Raw genomic sequence first — 21,248 nt, forward strand, 5'->3', positions numbered from 1 at the left:
TCAGACATCCTGCTCTCCCTCATCAGGTGTAAGGGGAAGACTATTGACGACTGGATATGCAATGCTGCCAGACATCTCTGGTCCCAAACCCTTGCTTCTGCCAGTTACTGCCACAAATACAGATGGAGCACCATCTCCCTCATACTCTGCTTTGTCTTTAGAGTTTCATCTGGTCCTTTATGGGCAGATGTTACTTGAAATTCACAGAGAGTTCCATAGTTTCCATGAGTCTTCTTATGACCTCCCAATGACCAAGGTCAGGAGTAGAGCCCATCAACACCATACCTCTGCTTGAACTTTCTACTTTCTGAAGACCTTCACTCTATGCAACTCATTCAAAGTGTTTCTTCACCATCTTGAGGCCTTCCGGATTCACTTCCTTAAGATCCTGGTATGACTGCTTGGCTTTCTGTTGGGCTCCATCACCAGATGGTCAGAGCCCCCAGGAATCTATCAATAACATCAGCAAGCACAATTTCTTTTGTAGCTCCAGCAACACCAAATTCAATCTTCATGGCCACCAGTGTACATTTCTGGGGTAAGCAGGACTTTCCCAGTATTTCAAAAATAGCCTTGTGGAATGACTCATGATATCCCCTTTTGTCTGACCCCTGCTAAGTCTAGCAAAGCACCATTCTGCAGCAATAAGCTGTTCTTCAGACCATTTTGGATCATTGTTGGTGTCATCCTTGAAAAACTACTCTACTTTAGGTGGTTAGAACTTGTATCCTGGGGGCAGTTGGGTAGCTCAGTGGATTGAGAGCCAGGCCTAGAGACGGGAGGTCCTGGGTTCAAATCTGGCCTCAGACATTTCCCAGCTGTGTGACCCTGGGCAAGTCACTTAACCTCCTTTGCCTAGCCCTTACCACTCTTCTGCCTTGGAGCCAATACACAGGATTAACTCCAAAACAGAAGGTAAGGGTTAAAAAAAAAAAAAAGAACTTGTATCCTTTTTTTGTTGTTGTTGTAAACCCTTACCCTCTGACTTAGAATCAATACTGTATATTGGTTCCAAGACAGAAGAGCGATAAGGACTAGGCAATGGAGATGAAGTGACTTGTCCAGGGTAACACAGCTAGGAAGTGTCTGAGGTCATATTTGAACCCAGGACCTCCCGTCCGTAGATCTGGCTCTCAAATGTATTCTTCTTTGATACTAGGATTTCTTCTGAGAAAAGAACCAGTTGCAATTCTTCTACATATCCATTCAATTGGAATAATTTCACACTGAGGTTCAATAAAAGCTGTCTCACCACATTTTTTGGTGAAAGCATTTTTGATACCTGCTTCCTGGAACTGCTCAGAAATAGTGCAGGTAATTCTGTTTGAGATTGCAGCTTTGCCTTCCAAGTGTCTGTTTTTGGTTTTTTGTTTTTAATTACATTGCCTTCAGTAATCTGGTCTTTAGACTGCAAGAGGGTTTTTCCAGGATTATCCAACAATTCATAGATTTCTTTTGTTTTGATATCATAGAGTTTCTTACCCATCTTCAGTACTTCTTCCATAGCTATTTCCTTGGCTGATTTGGGAGAGGCTGTGATTAATGCAAGGACCACAGGAACCTGGGGAGGAGGAGAATGGAGAGGATCTACTTTTATATATTTTAACCAGTATCAATCAGATGTTATGCTTCTCTTCTAACCTTGAACAGTGAATACCTTTTTGAATATTTAAATTCACCTTACTAGTTCTGGGAACCTCAGAACCTTACTAGCTCTGTGGTCCTGGGCAAGTTACTTAACTGAAAGAACATAATATAAATGTCAGCTAATATCGAATCCCTTGAATTCTATGGTGCTTGTTAAGTTTTGAATAATAATAAATTAAATAGGTTTAAAATAAGTAACTTAAATCTCTGATATTTTGTAATTTTCTGAATAGAATTATTTCTATTTATAATTTCTTCCTATTTTGATGACTTCTAGAGATTTTTTGCAGTCTATAACTTGTTTATAGTTGTTAATCACCTTTTCTTAACATAAGATATTGCTGGTATTTCTAGTATTTGGTCAAATAAAAGAAGACAGAAGGGATGCCATTGCTTTACCCCTCTATTTAATGAGAATGTTTACAATATTTCCATTGTGATAATACTTGCTCTTGGTTAAGATACATATATGTATGTGTGCACATATGTATGTTTGTATGTGTATAAGTGGAAATTTTTTATCCTTTGGACTTCATCTCCCAGAATTCTTCCTTCATCCCAAGAATCCTTTTTTCCTTTCTGTTTGTGTGAATCCTTTACATTATGGTTTTTAGGCTGTGGGAAATGCTTCCCTCATTCTCTTTTGCATGTGTGAGGCTAGTGAGCTCTCTGTGTTTCTCAAGTCTTTTATTTTCTTTTGCTTCAAGTTTATTAATAAATCTGGTAAACTTAATACTTGGAGTATTGGATATTAATTTTTAAAATTTACAGATGCATAAATGTATATCCTTTGGTTTTTGGAAGTAGGCAAGTAAGTGTTAATGTAAATGAATGCTGAATTTTGCTCCAGGCTTTTTTTTTTCCATGTACTGATATAATTGAGAGAAGCCTAGTATAGAAGATAGGCAGTTGGCTAAAGAATCAGGAAGACTTAAAATCAAATCTTTCACAATACTGGCCTTATGACTCTGGATAAGTCACTTAACCTTTCAGAATTCTAGACAACTCTCTCAGACAGTTATAGAGAAGGTATAGACCTTCAGTGGTAGAGGAAACTTTTTATTCAAGAGTAAAATCATAGGGTTGGTTGGGTAGCTCAGTGGATTGAAAGCCAGGCCTAGAGATTGGAGGTATTGGGTTCAAATCTAGCCTCAGACACTTCCTATGGCTTTTGTTTTCTGTATAATAATAAGATAATAGACTTGGGCCAGGAAGGGACCTTAGGGGTCATCTAGCCCAACCCCTTCATTTTATAGATGTGAAAACTGAACCCTATAGAGAGTAAATGATTTACAAAAGGTCCAAGGTAGTAAGTTATTAATTATGCCAATTCCATCCCCCCTAATTTTGAACCATACCTATATTCCTGATATGAATCCAACTTGGTCATAGATAATAATATTTTATATATTGTGGCAGTCTTTTCATTGATATTTTGTTTAAATTTTTCATTAGCAGTTACTAGTGAGATTAGTCTATATACTTTTTCTGTTATATCCCTTACTGGTTTGGGTAGTAGGACCGTAATTATCTCATGAAAAGACTATGGTAGGGTATCTTTTTTTTCTCCAATATTCAGCATTTTTTGTAGCCTATGGCTTAACTAACCTTTAAACCTGTGATAGAATTCACTTGGAAAGTCCTAAAATTCAATAAATTCATCCTTCTTTTGCGATGTGAAACATATGTGATTATATATAGAGACATATATACATATACATATATATATGTAAATCTTTTATGAATAGCTAAGAGAGGCCTGGAGTTCATGGGGAGCCACCAGACATCTTCCAGAAGCGCCCCAAGGAGAGATGCCCTTTCTGCCCTGGAGAACGCTCCTGGAGGCGGACCAGCAGGAAGCAGCTCCGCCTCTAGACCTTAGGCCAAGGAGAGGAGGGGCGGAGCTAAACTGGGCCCAGGCTGGGGGCGTTATCCGTTCTCCCACGGTCCCTAGGTGGCCGAGGCGGGGTCTTTGCGGAGCTTGAGTAGCTTTGTTCGGTCTCCTTTGAGCCCTGCCTCGGCCTGGCGAGCATCGGAGTCAGAACCAAGCCCAGCCGAACATTCCGGATCCGGGCCGAGCCGGCCGCCAGCTCGATCCGCAGCCTGAGGTCACAGCGCCTCCCCCTTGGGCACCTCCCTCCTCTTGTCTTTTCCCCTCCCGCTCTGCATCTCCGCATCCTCCATCCCTGCCCCCAAAGCCCTTTCTCCCGTCTTAGGGACTCTCATCACCTTCCCGGACTGCTTCTGCAAACCTCTCCCCACCCCCTCCTCTCTCCATTCCCGGCCTCGCTGACTTTCCCCTACAGCTGGGCTGGCCCATCTCGGTTCCTCCATCTCCTTCCCTAGTCCCCCACCAGCCCTTCACGTCCTCCTTTCCGTTCTCACTTCTCCTCCCTCTTCCACCTCCTTCCTCTCTTCCCCCAACTTCTATCTGTCTGCTTCCGCCCCTTCCCCGTGCCATTTCCGACTCCATCCTGCATCCCTCCTATTCCCAACCCTCCGAGAGCACCCCTCGGGGTCCTGCCCCCCAGAGATGCTCCCCTGACCACTTGGCCTCTATGGTCCTGACGCTGCTCTTCTCTGCCTACAAACTCTGCCGCTTCTTCACCATGTCGGGCCCAGATCGGCTCTCAGTGCCGGTACCCAATAGCACAGGAGGCAGCTGGTGGGCAGTAGGTGGTGGGATTGCCCGAGAGGTATCCCCGGGGACCAACATAGAGGTGCAGGGCGCCCTGGAGCGGGTGCTGCCTGAGCTGCAGCAGGCGCTGTCCGGGCTCAAACAAGCGGGCAGCCCGGATGCGGTGGGTATTGGCCTGTCCGAAGTGTTCCAGCTGGTGGAAGAGGCATGGGTCATGCCCACCGTGGGACGTGAGGTGGCCAAGGGATTGTGTGACACCATACGCCTGGAGGGTGGCCTCGACCTCCTGCTACAGCTGCTGCAGGCATCGGAGCTGGACACCCGAGTCCTGGCGGCTCAGCTACTGGAACAGATCTTGGTGTCTGAAAATAGGTAAGGGGTCCCAGAGGTCCATGGGAGGCACTTGGAATTTTAAGGGGAATAGTACAGGGGAACTGGGATTGCTAGCTATTGGGCAGAGACCAGAGTCTTAGCCACAGTTTCCCCAGTTGTAAAGTGGGAGGTTTGGGAATTCATCTCAATGGAGTGCAATGGCTCCTTTGCTCCAAGGAGTCACAATCCATCCACCACACACATTTCTCACCCCCTTGGATTCTTCATATGAATCCAGGATTCTATTATTAACATTATGAAAACTGCCTCGATTTACCAACATAGTGACCTATGCATGTAAATGTTCTCAGTAAGTATTATCAACTCATCTATCTCCAAGAAGGGAGGATGGCATACCCAGCAGCAAAAATCCTAAATGGCAAGCACATCCACATAAATCATTGATGGGGCTACGGGGCTAGAAAAAAATATGGAAAACTTTGCAGAGTTAAACTTCCCATGGCAATGCAGGAACTGAGGGTGGCATAGTTCCTGGGACATTTCTTGGCCTCACTTTCCCTATCTGTAAAAGGAGGGCATTGCTTTAAGTGATCTCCAAGGTCCAGCTCCAAATTCTATAGACTTGTAACGGTAAAGCAGACTAGAGGAAACAGGGATAAATTCCCTCTTATCCTCCTGTAGTTAGGCATATGTGCCTGAATCCCTTACTCTCATCCCTGTGTACCCAAGGACTTGTGTCTTTTGGCGGGGAGTGGAAGGAAATACCTTCATACACACATGTCCGACTACCTTCCTGAATCACAATAACCTCATAGACAACTGAGTCCAGCTCCAACTCTTAGGATCATTTTCACTGGCCATAGGGGTAGGGGAATAAGAGGGTTTGGGAGCTCCAAACAGAGCCAGATCTAGACCTCTGAATGGAAGGAGAAGGACCTGAGGCTCTCTAGTGACTGGGAAGGGAGGCAGAGGAGCAGAGAGAGGGTCTTGGGAGTGGAGTCAGAGGCAAGCTGCCTGGGGAAAAGGCATTGATCCTCTTGGCAAAGGAGACCCATATAAGATATCAAAATTACACTAACCCATCCTCTTCCCCCTCCTTAAACCAACTTTCCCTTTCACCCTCCTCTAGATGGTCCTCCTTCATCCATCTGTGCCCTAGTATTGATGCCCTGGAGCTAAGGGGGTGAGAGGGGTGCAGAGGAGGGGGGGGGGTCCTGACATCACCATGGAAACCTGGTTCTTTCTGGATCCCATGCCAAAGTCGGCAGAGGCAGACCCCAGAGGAGAACTTATGTCCCAGCTGTAGCACTAGCTGTGCCCTGGAGAACACTTTCCTTCCCTACCCTCTCCTCTAACTCCCCTCATTCTCCAGGCTCCTCCTCAGAGTTCTGATCCTTATATAGACATTATCTCATCCTGCCTCTTGGTGCTGGGGATGGAAGATTCTGAGCAGACTGTGGGGGATGGGGAGTAGGGAGAGCCTGAGGCATAAAGTTGAATAAAGGGGGGGGGCAATTGAAGAAGGTCCACTCAGGTTGGAGGCTCCTCTGTTTCTGTTTTCCAGTTTCCCCTCAGAAACCAGAGTCAAAGCATCCCAGATGAGCTGACCTGGAGAACTGGGTCCCAGGTCATATAATATCGCTTCATCTCCCTCTCCTGGACCTCCTTCCCTCTTTATACTACAGGAATCTGCTTACAGGCAAATGACATTCCCTTCTCCCTCCCCACATTGTAGGTTGCTCTGGCCCAGGGGTCTCAGACCAGAATATCGAGTCCTCTGGGGACACTTTGGAAATCCCAAATTCCATAACTATTTTATCATTAAGAGCCCTGGATCTGGAGTCAGAACAACTGGATTCAAATCCTGACTCTGCCAATTACTGTCTGAAAGACTGGGTAAATTATTTAACATCTTTGAGCCTCAGTTTACTCATCTGTAAAATAAGAGAATTGGACTAGATAATCTGAGGGACTCTTCAGCTCTTTATCTATAATCCTCTGATTCTGATGTGGGTCACTTTATGCAAAGAAAACCAAGTCTAAAATGTGTGAAGAACCTACTCTGTGCCATAGGCAATAGGTGAGATAGAGTTTGGCTAAGAAATGACCTCAGTTCTCATGAAGCTTCCAGTCTCATAGAAGGGCATGACACACACTCAGATGATACCATTACAAAATAAGAACCTGACAATTAACACAAATATTCTGTCCTATTAAGTCTCCAGCTCTCCAGCTTCTGCTATTAGAGGGTGGAAGGAGCTGTGTTTGTAATGCTTTTGCCTTTGCACTGGCTGTTACACATTCCTGGTATACGCTCTCTCCTTTCCTCAACAGCTTCCCGAAAAGTATAGTATGACTGCTATCTCTTATGGCAATCTTTTTTTTTAATTGAAATTTTTTATTTAATTGATTTAGAATATTTTTATATGATTCATGTTCTTTCCCTCCCCTCTGCCCTAGCTGATGTGGAAATCCACTGGGTTTTACATGTGTCATTGATCAAGACCTATTTCCATATTCTTGATATTTACACTAGAGTGATCACTTAGGATCTTCATCAGGGATCCCCAAACTACTGCCCATGGGCCACATGTGACCCCCTGAGACCATTTATCCAGCCCCCACCACATTTCCAGAGGGGGCACCTCTTTCATTGCTGGTCAGTGAGATGCATTCTGTACTCCGGGAGTACTATATGTGGCGGCACAAAGCATGGTATTGCTCACATACAGTACTACTTCCGGTGACATAATCCTTTGCGTGGTGCCTTGTTCTGAGAGTAACTGAAGGAGAACAAGGCGCCACATGCAAAGAATTATGTGGCTACACAATGGAAGACATCAGCATGGTAAGCAGTGATCTGGGGGAGGGGATTCCTCACTGTGCATACTGCTGCCCAGTATAGTGGTGGTGGTGATGGGCCTGTGCAAGGTGTGACAGGCCCATTACAGCCAGCACTGCAGCCTCCACTATCCCAGACAGTGGTATACAGATTTATTCATAGTTTCTTTTATAGTCTGGCCCTCGAATGGTCTGAGGGACAGTGAACTGGTTCCCCGTGTAAAAAATTTGGAGACCCCTAGTTTAGGGTCTACATCCCCAAACATATCCCCATCAAACCATGTGAGCAAGCAGTTGCTTTTCTTCTGTGTTTCTACTCCCACAGTTTTTCCTCTGAAAGTGGAGTGTTCTTTCTCGTAGATCCCTCCAAGCTGTTCAGGATCACTGCACTGCCACTAATGGAGCCCTCCATTACATTCGATTGTACCACAGTGTATCAGTCTCTGTGTACAATGTTCTCCTGGTTCTGCTCCTCTCGCTCTGCATCACTTCCTGGAGATAGTTCCAGTCTCCATGGAATTCCTCCAGTTATTATTCCTTCCAGCACAATAGTATTCCATCACCAACATATACCACAATTTTTTCAGCCATTCCCCAATCGAAGGGCATCCCTTCATTTTCCAATTTTTTGCTACCACAAAGAGCGCAGCTATAAATATTTTTGTATAAGGCTTTTTCCTTATTATCTCTTTGAGGTACAAACCTAGCAGTACTATGGCTGGATCAAAGGGCAGACAGTCTTTTAGCACCCTTTGGGCATAGTTCCAAATTGCCATCCAGAATGGTTGGATCAATTCACAACTCTACAAGCAATGCATTAATGTCCCAACTTTGTTATGGCAATCTTTCTGAATCTCCAATAAGTCTGGTACTGAGCTTGGTGTTTATGAGATCATGGATAAACAGCTAGCCTTGACATTAAAAAGACCTGAAGGTTCATGCTAGCTGTATGATGATGGGGCAAGTCACTGGATCTCCCAGGGCTCCCACCTGAGACAAGTTTTGAATTTCCATCTATATTAGTACTTTGTGACTATTTTGTACATAGAACCAGATTTATTGATAGAAGAAACTTGAGATTATCTAGTCTAATCCCTTCATTTTACAGTGGAGAAAACTGCCAAATAGATTGTGACTTGCTCTAGATCACAAAGGTACCAAGTAGAAAAATCAGAATTTTAACCCAGCCCCTCGACTCCTAATCCAGAGTTCTTTCTATTGTATTAAGCTTCCTACTTCTATGTGTGCCTGCTGTCTGTCCTGAAAGAATGTAAGCTCTTTGAAGGCATGGCCCATTCCCATTTTTTTCCTTTGTATTCTCAGTACCTAGCCCAATGCCTGGCCTGTAGTAGGTACATAAGAAATAGAGTGGAATTGGATAGAGAGCAAGTTTCAAAAGAAAGTTTGTTATTCACTCATGCCCAACTCTTCTCTTGGCAAAGGTACTAGGATGGTTTGCCATTTCCTTCCCTAGCTCATTCAACAGATGAGGAACTGAGGCAAATAGGATAGAGGGAAAGGTAGTTTTGAGCAATGAAGGAAAAACACCCACTAAAGAAACTATCAGCACAGTATTCTGTCCTGTTCTCCAACTTCTGCTACAAGGAGGGTGGAAGAAGATATGTTTGTGTACCTTTTCTTTGGGGTTATTTGTTTTCTGCTATTCACAATTTAACCTAGTGATCTTTTTGCTTATGTTGTTGTAGGTATTGAAAATCTATAGTTCTCTCCATTCTTGCCTATTTAATTTGCATCAGTCTATACAAATCTTTCTGTGTTTCTCTGAATTCCTCTTATCATTTCATAGGGGTTTTTAATCATTCTAAAATGTATGGGTACCCACTTTATTTCTAGTTCACTACTACCACACAAAGTGCTGAAAGCAATTAAAATTTTTAAAAATTTAAAAATTTTTATTTAGAATATTTTTCCATAGTTAAATGATTCATAATCTCCCCTCCCCCACTCTCTCTTACCCCTTCCCAAAGCTGACAAGCAGTTCCACTGGGCTATACATGTACCATTGTTCTGTTGTACTATTTCTATGTTATTCTTATTTGCAATAGAGTGATCCTTTGACATCAAAACCCTAATCACACACCTATTGCACTATGTGATTGAGCATATATTTTAAAAATGCATTTCTGGGTCCACAGTTCTTTCTCTGGAAAATAAACAAACAGAAAACAAAACAACAACAAAACAACAACAACAACAACAACAACAAAACCCTTAAACAAGTTCCTCTGGATTGCCCTGAGTCATTGCATTGCTACTGGTAGAAAAAATCTATTACATTCCATTGTGCCACAGTGTATCAGTCTCTGTGTACAATGTTCTCCTGGTTCTGCTCCTCTCACTCTGCATCAATTCCTGGAGGTCGTTCCAGTTCACATGGAATCCCTCCAGTTCATTATTCATTTCAGCACATTCCATCACCAGCAGATACCACAATTTGTTCAGCCATTCCCCAATCAAAGGGCAGCCCCTCATTTTCCAATTTTTTGCCACCACAAAGAGCACAGCTTTGAATATTCTTGTACAGATCTTTTCCCCCATTATTTCTTTGGGGTATGAATTCAGCAGTGGTATTGCTGGATCAAAGGGTATGCATTCTTTTAAAGCCCTATGCACATAATACCAATTGCTCTCCAGAATGCTTGGACCAATTCACAACTCCACCAGCAGTGGAGTGTCTCATTTTTGCCACATCCCCTCCAACATTTACCACTTTCCTTTGCTGTCATATTGGCCAATCTGCTAGGTGTGAGGTGGTACCTCAGAGTTGTTCTAATTTGCATTTCTCTAATCAGGAGGGATTTAGAACAGTTTTTCATGTGCTTATTGATAGCTTTGATTTCATCATGTGAAAACTGCCTATTCATGTTCCTTGACCATTTGTTGATTGGGGAACTTATAGCAATTTTTAAGAACTATATTGGCCCATTGTTTTTGCCTTTGATTTCCTTTAGGCTACCCACCCAGAAGTGGAATCAGTGGTCAAAAAGTGTAGGGAGATTACTCACTTTTCTTGCATAATTATCCTGAATGGTTGGGCCACTTCCCAGCCCCACTAATGTATTAATCAACTGTGCCTGCTATCCCACAGTCCCTCCAGCATAGACAAACAGTTACCATCTTTTCTTCCCCTCAGATTTGACAATTTCAATGGAATGGAGTGTAACCTTAGTGCCAAATAAATTCTTATTAGATCTGTGATCTTAGATTTCACTTCACCTCATTTAGGCTTCAGTTTCTTCATGTGTAAAATGACTCCTCCGAGGTTCTTTACAACTTTAGATCTCCGAACCAGTCCGTCAGTCAGTCAGTCAGTCAACAAGCAACAAGAACTAACTTCTTGATTTTACAGATAAAAGAAGGTAGAGCAGCTAGTAAGGCTGAACTAGGGTTTGAACCTCTTCAGTCTTTTTGATTTCAGCTCAGCTCATGTTCCCGCTAGGCTTGCTAAGGTCATGCCCAGTGACTGAGCTCTGGAGGTCATCTGCCTGCCTCTTGGTGACCCAACACCCTCTTCTAACACTCCCTACCAAATCTCTCTTCAGGGACCGGGTGGCCCGCATCGGGCTAGGTGTCATCCTGAACCTGGCCAAGGAGCGGGAGCCGCTGGAGCTGGCCCGCAGCACTGCCGGCATTTTGGAGCATATGTTCAAGCACTCGGAGGAGACGTGCCAGCGGCTGATCTCGTCTGGTGGCCTGGACGCTGTGCTCTTCTGGTGCCGCCGCACAGACTCTGCGCTCCTGCGCCACTGTGCCCTGGCGCTGGCCAACTGTGCCCTGCATGGCGGCCAGGCGGCCCAGAGGCGCATGGTGGAAAAGCGAGCCGCCGAGTGGCTCTTCCCGCTGGCCTTCTCCAAGGAGGACGAGCTGCTCCAGCTGCACGCCTGCCTGGCTGTGGCCGTACTGGCCACCAACAAGGAGATCGAGCGCGAGGTGGAGCGCTCCGGCACTCTGGCCCTCGTGGAACCCCTCGTGGCCTCCCTGGATCCCGGGCGCTTTGCCCGCTGCCTGGTGGACGCCAGCGACACGAGCCAAGGTTGGGCAGCTGATGACCTGCAGCGCCTCGTGCCCCTGCTGGACTCCTCGCGCTTGGAGGCGCAGTGCATAGGAGCCTTCTACCTCTGCGCTGAGGCGGCCATAAAGAGCCTACAGGGCAGGAGTAAGGTGTGAAGGGTTGGGGGCGGCCAGTGAAGACATCAGGGTGGAGGTGAGAGGAGGAGCCCAGGAGGAAAGAAAAAGAAAGGGAGGAGGGGCGGAGGAGAATGGAAAGGATGAAGAGAGGATGTCGGGAGCTCACAGGGAGGCGGAGGATGGATGGATGGATGGATGGATGGAGTGTTTATTAAGTGCTTACCTTGTACCACATGGGAAAGAGGGAAGTGACAAGGAATGGGAAGGGGGAGGGGAATGATGGGGGATGGAGGAATGATAGTTCAATGGACAATAAGGAGGAGAGTGATGAGAAGATGGAGATGGGGGCAGGGGTGGATGGAGCATGGAGATGGAGAAAGGAAATGATGGGGATAGAGAAAGAAGGAAGGAAATTAAGAAATGGTTGGGAAGTAAGAATGATCCGGGATAGAGACAAAGAATTATAGTGGAATGGAAGAAGAAGAGAAAAAGTGGGGGAGAGACAATGGAATTGATGGGAGACTGAGGGAGGAGAGGATTAATGGGATTGTATGAGTGGATAACATTGGTGGAATAAATAGGAGATGCTAAAATCTAAAGGAGGAGTGAGATAGTGGGAAGAAGTAAAGAGTAAGGATAATGAGAGTGAGAAGAGTGTTGCCAGTTTGAAAATAGGGTAAACCAAGGCCCAAAGTTCCAAGCAATTCAATTTATTCGTAAGACAACAGTTACCAATAAAGAGGGTCTCTCTACTCCTCAGTCAATCAAAAGACCACCAATAAGCCTTACTAGCCTTCATATAACTTTGGAAAGTACAAGAGAGCAAAGAGCAGGAAGCATCAAACAATATGATTGGTCACAAAGTCTGAAGTATCATAGATGATGGAAAACAACATAATTGGATGAAAGTCAGTAGTGTGGGACTAACAACAGCTCCTCCTTCCATCTTGTTGCTATGCAAATCTCATTGGTGTGTCCACCTGCATGGATGATAGTCCAGACTTTCTTAAAGGGCAGCCTTGTTGCAGAGATAACAGACTTTCTGGCACCCACCTGCATCTTTCAAGGCTTGTTATGGAGATAGCATCTCCTTATTCATGAATGGTCAGTAAGATGCATGAAGACTTAAAGACTTCCTTTGCTCACTTTCATTTTACTTAATATTATTGTGTATCTTTTGTCATGTTTTCTATGTTTCTTAGGCAAAGTAACTTTTTCCTGGGGCTTGGTTAGCTGAATTTTTTTTCCTTCAGAAAGAATGAATCTCTTTTTCTCTCTTTCTCTGCCTCTTCTCTCTCTCTCTTTCTCTGCCTCTTCTCTCTCTCTCTCTCTCTCTCTCTCTCTCTCTCTCTCTCTCTCTCTCTTTCTCTTTCTTTCTCTCTCTCTCTCTCTCTCTCTCTCTCTCTCTCTCTCTCTCTCTCTCTCTCTCTCTCTCTCTCTCTCTCTCTCTCCTTCTCTATCTGTTTGTCTCCCTCCCTCCTTTCTTTCCTCCCTCCCTCCCTCTCCCAAGCCCCTCTCTTTCCCCTGACTCTGATCAAGTCAAGGAGGCAGACAAGAGAAACATAGTTGGAAGGAGGGACTGTTGTTAGTCCCGCACTCCTGACTTCCAACCAGTCATATTGCTTTCCATCATCTATGATATTTCAGGCTTTTTGACCAGTCATATTGCTCCTCTTTGTCTCTTCTACTTCTCAAATCTATATGAAGGCTAATGACTTTACCTGGTGGATTTCTGACTGACTGAGGAGTCGAGAGACTCCATATATTGGTAACTGCTAGCCTTATTGATACACTGAAGGTATTTGGAACTTTGTTCCTCCGTTTACCTTAATCTCAATTGCAACAAAGTCCATATGAAATCAAGACAAGAGGCAGAACATGGCAAGAAATAATGTGGGGGGGGGGGGCAGCTGGGTAGCTCAGTGAATTGAAAGCCAGTCCTAGAAACGGGAGGTCCTAGGTTCAAATGTGGCCTCCGACACTTCCCAGCTGGGTGGCCCTGGGCAAGTCCCTTGACCCCCATTGCCTAGCCCTTACCACTCTTCTGCCTTGGAGCCAATACACAGTATTGACTCCAAGACAGAAGGTAAGGGTTTAAAAAAAAAAAAGAAATAATGTAGAAAAAGTATATGGTCAGAATATTGATGTAAAAGCCAAGACATTTGGCAACCTGAATGGCCCTGGTCCCTAGAACTTTGGGTTTCCTGGTTTTTGTCCTCATTTCTTCTCTGCTTCTGCCTTCTCTGCTCTTGATTAGGCCAAAAGAAGACCTTCTAGACCTCTCAGAGGAAAATCATGCTTGAAGAAGTCATAGTATCAAGTGCTTTGGGGCACATCAAGGATTTGGGGTATTCTGGGCTGGGGTGCCCTTCTTCGATCCCCTTCCCAGGTAGTATCATCTTCTGGTGTCCCTCCTCCAGGTGTTTAATGAAATTGGAGCCACACAAAGCCTGAAGCGGCTGGTTTCCTATTCAACCAATGGTACGACATCAGCTCTGGCCAAGCGGACGCTGCGTCTGGTGGGTGAGGAGGTACCCCGGCGTATCCTGCCTTGTGTACCTAGTTGGAAGGAGACTGAGGTTCAGACTTGGCTACAGCAGATTGGCTTCTCCAAGTACTGTGAGCGCTTCTGGGTAAGCACCTCCCTACCTCCACCTAACCCACACAAAACCACTGGGCCCTTCATGTGCTTCATGGCTCTTCTGACTGCCCACCCAAGGCTCCACATTGGGGCAGGGCCTTCTGGGGACCATCAGTCTGACCTTCTGGAAGTATGATGCCTCAACCCAATGTAGCGACTCTAATGGTGGGAATTCAGGCGTCTGGAAGGTGGACAGAGGGTGGCTTTAGGATCAAAATTAAAGTCATTTTATCCACCTAAAGAGTCATCTCTACCCCCATCCACTCCCCTCCTAGGGGACTTCCCCAAACACCTCAACATACATCCTGAAGAACTTGCCTTCTCCCTCACAGTTTTGGTGCCCAAGAGTGACTAGGGTGGGCTAAGAAAGGGGAGCACATCAGGAAGTGGAGAAGCCAGTCCCAAGGGTGGGGAAGAGCCTGGGAGCACCCACTTCCACCTCTAACACTTACACACCTTCCATCCCTGCCCCGTCCCTCTTGCCCATCCCCAGGAGCAACAGATAGATGGAGACCTGTTGCTGCGTCTGACAGAGGAAGAGCTTCGGAATGACCTGGGAATGGAATCTGCCATCACCCGCAAGAGGTATGGAGATGGCAGGGGACACGCTACCCCTTCCAGCTCCATCTGGCTGCCCCCTTTGATGCCCCCTCTGCCTCCTGCCAGGCAGGGCTTTTCCATACATTTGGAGCCCCTTTCTGCCCATTCTGGCCTAATTGCCCAGTCCACCCCTAACCCCTATCATCTCCCTTCCTGATCTATTCTTGGGCTATTCCTGGCCTCAGGGCTCACTGGCCCCTGCCCAGCTTTGACCCTCAGCCTCTTGGGGTTCATAGATTCACCCGGGAACTCACAGAGCTGAAGACCTTTGCGAACTATGCGACATGTGACCGCAGCAACCTCGCAGACTGGCTGGGGAGCCTGGACCCCCGATTCCGCCAGTATACCTATGGGCTGGTGAGCTGTGGCGTGGACCGCACACTGCTGCACCGGGTTTCTGAGCAGCAGCTCCAGGAAGACTGCGGCATCCGCATCGGTTTCCACCGGGTTCGAATCCTCAATGCTGCCCGTGGTGAGAAGTCCCTTTCCAACTCTCCCTCAGATCAGAGAGTCTCAGAGTGGATAGGGACACCAAAGAGTTAGCCTAACCTGTCCCCCCTCTGCATAGGATCATCTAGACTCTACTTAAATACCTCCAGTTATGGGGAGCTCACTACCTATGAGGTCAGGCCGTGATAGACTGTGCATGAGGCTGGGACTGAGGAGGAAAAGATACTAGTCCCAGTTCAGCCACCATTTTTCATAGGAATTTTTTTTTTCATCTGAAACTTTAGTGGCTTTATTGAGGCAGATAGGTAGTACAAAAGGTAGAGAGTCCTGAGCACTGAGTCAGTAAGACTCATCTTCCTAAGATCAAATCTGGTCTCAACCCTTCCTAGTTATGTGACCTTGGGCAAGTCACTTAACCCTGTGTGCCTCAGTTTCCTCATCTGTAAAATGAGCTGGAGAGGAAATGGCAAACAATTCCAGTATATTTGGCAAGAAACCCCCCAAAGTGGTCATTTCATATGATTTTGGCAAGTCACTCTCCTTCTGTGGGTCTCAGTTTTACCATCTATAAAATGAGGGAGTTAAAACTAAGTGATCCCTAAGGTCTTTGGGTCGTAACATTCTATGTTGTAAAGTTCTTTCTTTGTCCTCTGCCTCCTGGGTCTGAATGGACCCTTCTTCCCCCCCCCCCACCCCAGGGTATATTTTTACAATTATTCCTCCTGTCCTATTTTTTGGTTCAGCAAACATTTATTTGTGACACCCCCCCCCCCTTCTCAAAGGCTGAGTGTAACAAAGGACAGAGTACTAGAAGAATCAGGCAGAGCCAAGAACAAATCTTGACTCAGGCATGTTTTAGCTGTGTGATCCTGGACAAGTCACATGCCTTTTCTACTCCTCAGTTTTCTCCTCTGTGCAATGGGGATGATAGTAGCCCTTACGTGCAGCTTACACATATGCTACATAAGTGCCAGCTATTAGTCATCATTATCATCCAAGCTGGCATTTGCCAGTTTCCAAAACCCTGTGCATTCTTACCCTCATTTGATCTTTATAATAATGCTGTAAAGTCAATACTCCAGGTACAATTTTTCCCCCTTTTCACATAACGAAACCAGTTCAGAGAGGTCTCCCAGGAGTACCGTCACACAGCTCCTGAGCTATGGAGGTGGGATTTCAGCTCAGGATTCTTCAGACTTGTTTGAGTCTAATGCAATTTTCACTTAAAGAGTTAGAGAGAGGGGCAGCTGGGTGGCTCAGTGTATTGACAGCCCGGTCCAGAGGTGAGAGGGTTCTGGGTTCAAATTTGACCTCAGATATTTCCTAGCTATGTGCCCTGGGCAAGTCACTCAACCCCCATTGCCTAGCCCTTACCACCCTTGGACTCAATATGTAGTATTGATTCAAAGACAGAAGGTAAGAGTTTAAAAAAAAAAAAAAAGAATTCTATGCTTGATTCTCTCCCTAACTTGCAATGTGGCCTAGAGCAAGTCACCTCCCCTTTCTAGGGCAACACTTCCCCAGCTTAGCATAAAGGGGTTAATTGAAATGATCTAAAGGTCTCTTATCCCTTCCAGGTATGCAGCTCTCTCATCCTGGTGCACTCTCTCTCTCTCTCTCTCTCTCTCTCTCTCTCTCTCTCTCTCTCTCTCTCTCTCTCTCTCTCGGTCTCTCTGCTTCTGTCTTTGTCTCTCCTCTTTCTCTCTCTGTCTCTCTGCCTCTCTGTTTCTGTTTCTCTGCTGTCTTTCTCTGTGTCTCTCCAACTCTCTCTCTCTCCTCTTTCTCTTTCTGTCTCTGTCTCTCTCCTGTCTCTGTCTCTGTCTCTGCCTCTGTCTGTCTCTCTCCTCTTTCTCTTTCTATCTCTCCCTCCCTTTCTCTCTCTCTCTCTTTCTCTCTTTCTTTCCCTCTCTCTCTCTGTCTGTCTGTGTCTCTCTGATTCTGCTGTCTCTGTCTCTCCTCTTTCTCTTTCTATCTCTCTCTCTGCCTCTGCTGTTTCTGTCTCTGTCTCTCTCCTCTTTCTCTTTCTCTCTATCTCTGTCTCTGCCTCTCGATTTTTTCTTTAAACCCTTGTTTTCCATCTTGGCATCAATACCACATATTGGTTCCAAGGCAGAAGAATGGTAAGGTCTAGATAATTGGGGTTAAGTGACTTGACCAGGGTCACACAGCTAAGCAGTATCTGAGGCCTGATTTGAACCAAGGACCTCCCATCTCCAGACTGGGCTCTCTATCCCCTGAGCCAACTAGCTCCCCCTTCTCTGTGTCGCTCTTGATTTTCCTCCAGTCAGCTGTGTGTGTGCACGTGTGTGTGCTCATACACAGGGATCTTGGCACAGAGATCTTCCTTTTTCCACCGGTGTGGGAGAGAAGATGCTTAGCGCCTCTACCAACCTCCTTGCAACATTATCTCGTCAGGCTTCTGTGTGGCTTGGAAATTCCATGGAAGGGAAATGACAGGAGCCAGAGATGGCAGAAACAGCGGGGCCTCCTGGGTGGGAGGGAGAAAGGGGCGAGGGGTGCGCCTGCCCTCACTGTCCTTTCCTGGCCCTCCTTCTTTGCCCTCCGGCCTCCTCAGAGATGCTGCACTCGCCCCTGCCCTGCAGTGGCTGCAAGCCCAGCTGCGAGAACCCCGACGTCTTTATCAGCTACCGCCGGAGCTCAGGCTCCCAGCTTGCTAGGTGAGGGGGGCAGGCGGAGGCAGGGAGGAGGGAGGCCCCCGCCGGGCCGTGGGGGAGGGCTGAGCACGTGGAGACGAGGCCCCCTCTCCCCAGTCTCCTGAAGGTGCACCTCCAGCTACACGGCTTCAGTGTCTTCATTGATGTGGAAAAGCTGGAGGCCGGCAAGTTTGAGGACAAGCTGATCCAGAGCGTCATGGGCGCCCGGAATTTTGTGCTGGTGCTGTCCTCCGGGGCGCTGGACAAGTGCATGCAGGATCACGACTGCAAGGACTGGGTCCATAAGGTGAGCGCTCGCCCCTTCCCCGGCCCCCACAAGCCTGCGGGTACAATCCTGGCAGGACTCGGTCTGGGTCTTCGTATCTCAAGTCTTAGCCGTCAAATCGACAAGCCTGCTCTGTTCCAGGCACAGGATGCCAGGTAGTCCTAAATTCAAATCCCGCCTCAGACACTGACTAGCCGTATGATCCTGGGCAAGTCACCTTACTCTCTGCCTCAGCTTCCTTATTTGCAAAATAAGGCTAATAATAGCATCTGCCTCCCGGGGTCATTGTGAGGCTCAAATGAGATGTTATTGCGCACTTATCGCGCGCCTGTCCCCTCTTTTACTGTAGCGGAATGAACAGAGATCTGGCCTGGGAATTCGGCAGCCTGGATTCTAGTCTAGCTTGCTCTCCATGTGAGACATCCAGGCGGCTGGAGAATAGGAGCAGCGGAGCTTGCTGCCCGCTCCTTGCCTCTCCTTTCTGTGACTCTCCCTGTCTGTCTCTTTCTTCGTCCCGGCGCTCTCCTCCCCCTTTCCTCGCTCTTGTCTTTCCGTCTTGGCCCCGGCCAGCGCCTCGGTGTCGGGTAAAGACACGACAGTCTCACTGGGATGGCGGCGGGTCAGTGAGCGGTCCTGGCTGCGGCCGCCGGGGGCTCCCCTGCTCCGGCCGTTCTTGAGCTTCCCGGTTTAAAGGGGCTTCGGCTAAAGCCCCAGATGCGCCTGCGCGCCGCCAGCCCCGGGGGAGGGCAGATGACTGGCCCCGGAGAGAAACCTCGGCTGGACCTGTATTTCCACTTAGTTCGATTCAGCAGAGGTTTATAAAGTGCCCACTGTGTGTAAGGAGCTCAGAGGAAAAACCATCGCTGCCCACAGGGGAGTTTCCATTCTCCCTGAGGGTGCGGGAGAGAAGCCGACGGTACAGGGAGCTCCAACATATACAGAGCCATAACAACTCTTGTTTTACTGGCGGGGTTTCATTTCATCCTCACAGCGGCCTCGGGAGTAGTATGAGCATCCCATTTTACAGATGAGGAAACTGAGGCAGTGAGCCATTAAGTCCCTCGCCCCAGAGTCACACAGTCAATAAGTGGCAATAAGATTGCAAGTCTAGCATTCTGTGCCACCTACATAAGCATACTATAAAGGTAGGTAGTATGGAGCAGACCTAAGAGGCCAAGGAGTCCAACCCATTTTACATATGGGGACATTTGGGTCTGATACAGTGCAGTGGCTTCCTGGAGGCTAAGGAAAGCTCTAGAACACTCCAGGAGAAATGTTCTATTGCCTTGTATTTGCCTGACACATGATTGGTGCTTAGTGGATCATCTGACTTGGCTCTGCCTCAAACCTAAGATGAACAGACAACACAACACAGGAAAGAATGCTAACTCTAGTCAGAGAATCTGCATTCGAATCCTGGTCCAGCCATTGACTTTTTGTGTGACTTTGGAGCAACTCATTTCATTTCTAAGGGCCTCCGTTTCCTTCCCTATAAAATGAGAACATTGGGCTGAATCACCCAAGGCAGTTAGATGTCACAGGTATGGAGTGCTGGACCACTCAGTCAGGAAGACCTGAGTTCAGATCTGGCCTCAGAGCTGTGTTACTCTGGGTGAGTAACTCACTAAACCTCCCAGTCTATTCCCTCATCCATAAAATGGGAATAATAATAGCACCAACCTCACAGGATTGTTGTGTGAGTCAAATGAGACAACATGAAAACCTTGTCACTATTAAATGCTACCTCTGTATTGGACAGCTACAGTGGATAAAGTACTGGATCTGGAATCAAGAAGACCTGAGTTCAAATTCAGCCACAGAGACTTACTAGCTGTGTGGCCTTGGGGACGTGATTTAACCTTGTTTGCCTCAGTTTCCTCATTTGTAAAATGAGCTGGAAGAGGAAGTGCAAACCACTCCAGTATCTTTGCCAAGAAAATTCCAAATATGGTCCCAAAGAGTCAGACACACCTCAGTGACCACATGAGTAGTGATAATGATTGATCTCTGAAATCTTCCTTTCCATCAGAAAGCACTCAATCTAAGGCAACGTGGTTCCCTGACTCCCAGGTCTGCTACTTACTACCTGACCTTGGGGGCAATTATTTACTTGTTTTGAGCCTCAGTTTCCCCCTCTGTAAAATGATGAGGTTGAATTTTAAATGGCCTCTGGGTGTTCTATGACCCTATAACCTCTCTTTGTTTTTTTAATCCTTTTTATAGACTAGCTGTCCTTGTCCTTGCCCCCATTCTGCAGAACTGACTATAGACTCAATACTGTATATTGGTTCCAGGACAGAAGAGTAGTAAAGGGTAGGCAATGGGGATTAAGTGACTTGCCCAGGATCTCACAGCTAGGAAATGTCTGAGGTCAAACTTGAACCCAGGACCTCATGCCTCTAGGCCTGGCTTTCAATCCACTGAACCACTTAGCTGCCTACCACCCTAGTACCCCCACCAATAACCTCTCTGAGCCTCCATTTCCTCCACTGCAAAAGGGGTTTGGAATGCAAGAGCCATGTCAGCTTGAAGTCCTGTGATTGCATGAAGTCTCTTTCTCCTGGATGGGAATGGAGTCCACTCGGCCAAGAGTTTGGGCCACTCCGGTGGGGGCTCACACTCTCTCCTCTCTCTGGCCTCCAGGAGATTGTGACTGCCCTAAACTGTGGGAAGAATATTGTGCCCGTGATGGATGGCTTCGTGTGGCCTGAGCCTCAGTCATTGCCAGAGGACATGCAGGCGGTGCTCAAATTCAATGGCATCATGTGAGGAAAGGGATTGGGGGGGGTGAGGGGAAGCAGGGAGCATCATGGGAATTCCTGGGAGAGCTGTCCTTGTCCTTGCCCCCATTATGCAGAACTGACATGCCCCAAGAAAACCCCAAGTAGCCCGAGCTCCACCCTCCTCCCAGAGCCCTCTGAACTCAACTGGTCAACCACCGCCATTCCCAGGAAGCTTCAGCCTGGTTTCTTGGTCCCCACAGAGAAGCTCTGAGGACAACCTTGACCC

At 46.9% G+C, this 21,248-nt stretch overlaps 1 protein-coding gene and 1 pseudogene across 1 annotated transcript in view; one reads left to right on the forward strand and one right to left on the reverse strand.

Annotated features, from left to right (window-relative positions):
• On the reverse strand, nt 1–3,824 carry LOC100619382 (bifunctional phosphoribosylaminoimidazole carboxylase/phosphoribosylaminoimidazole succinocarboxamide synthetase-like; annotated as a pseudogene).
• The window catches only part of SARM1 (sterile alpha and TIR motif containing 1), a 24,508-nt gene continuing 6,787 nt past the window's right edge, over nt 3,528–21,248 (forward strand). The window contains exons 1-8 of the mRNA XM_001375764.3: nt 3,528–4,657; nt 11,023–11,641; nt 14,029–14,241; nt 14,743–14,834; nt 15,086–15,321; nt 17,875–17,977; nt 18,071–18,260; nt 20,883–21,004. Coding sequence (XP_001375801.1) covers nt 4,206–4,657; nt 11,023–11,641; nt 14,029–14,241; nt 14,743–14,834; nt 15,086–15,321; nt 17,875–17,977; nt 18,071–18,260; nt 20,883–21,004 — 2,027 coding nt within the window. The 5' untranslated portion in view covers nt 3,528–4,205. The remainder of the gene's footprint in view (nt 4,658–11,022; nt 11,642–14,028; nt 14,242–14,742; nt 14,835–15,085; nt 15,322–17,874; nt 17,978–18,070; nt 18,261–20,882; nt 21,005–21,248) is intronic.

The sequence above is a fragment of the Monodelphis domestica genome, chromosome 2 (assembly GCF_027887165.1).
Source record: "Monodelphis domestica isolate mMonDom1 chromosome 2, mMonDom1.pri, whole genome shotgun sequence".
NCBI classification, from domain to species: domain Eukaryota; kingdom Metazoa; phylum Chordata; class Mammalia; order Didelphimorphia; family Didelphidae; genus Monodelphis; species Monodelphis domestica.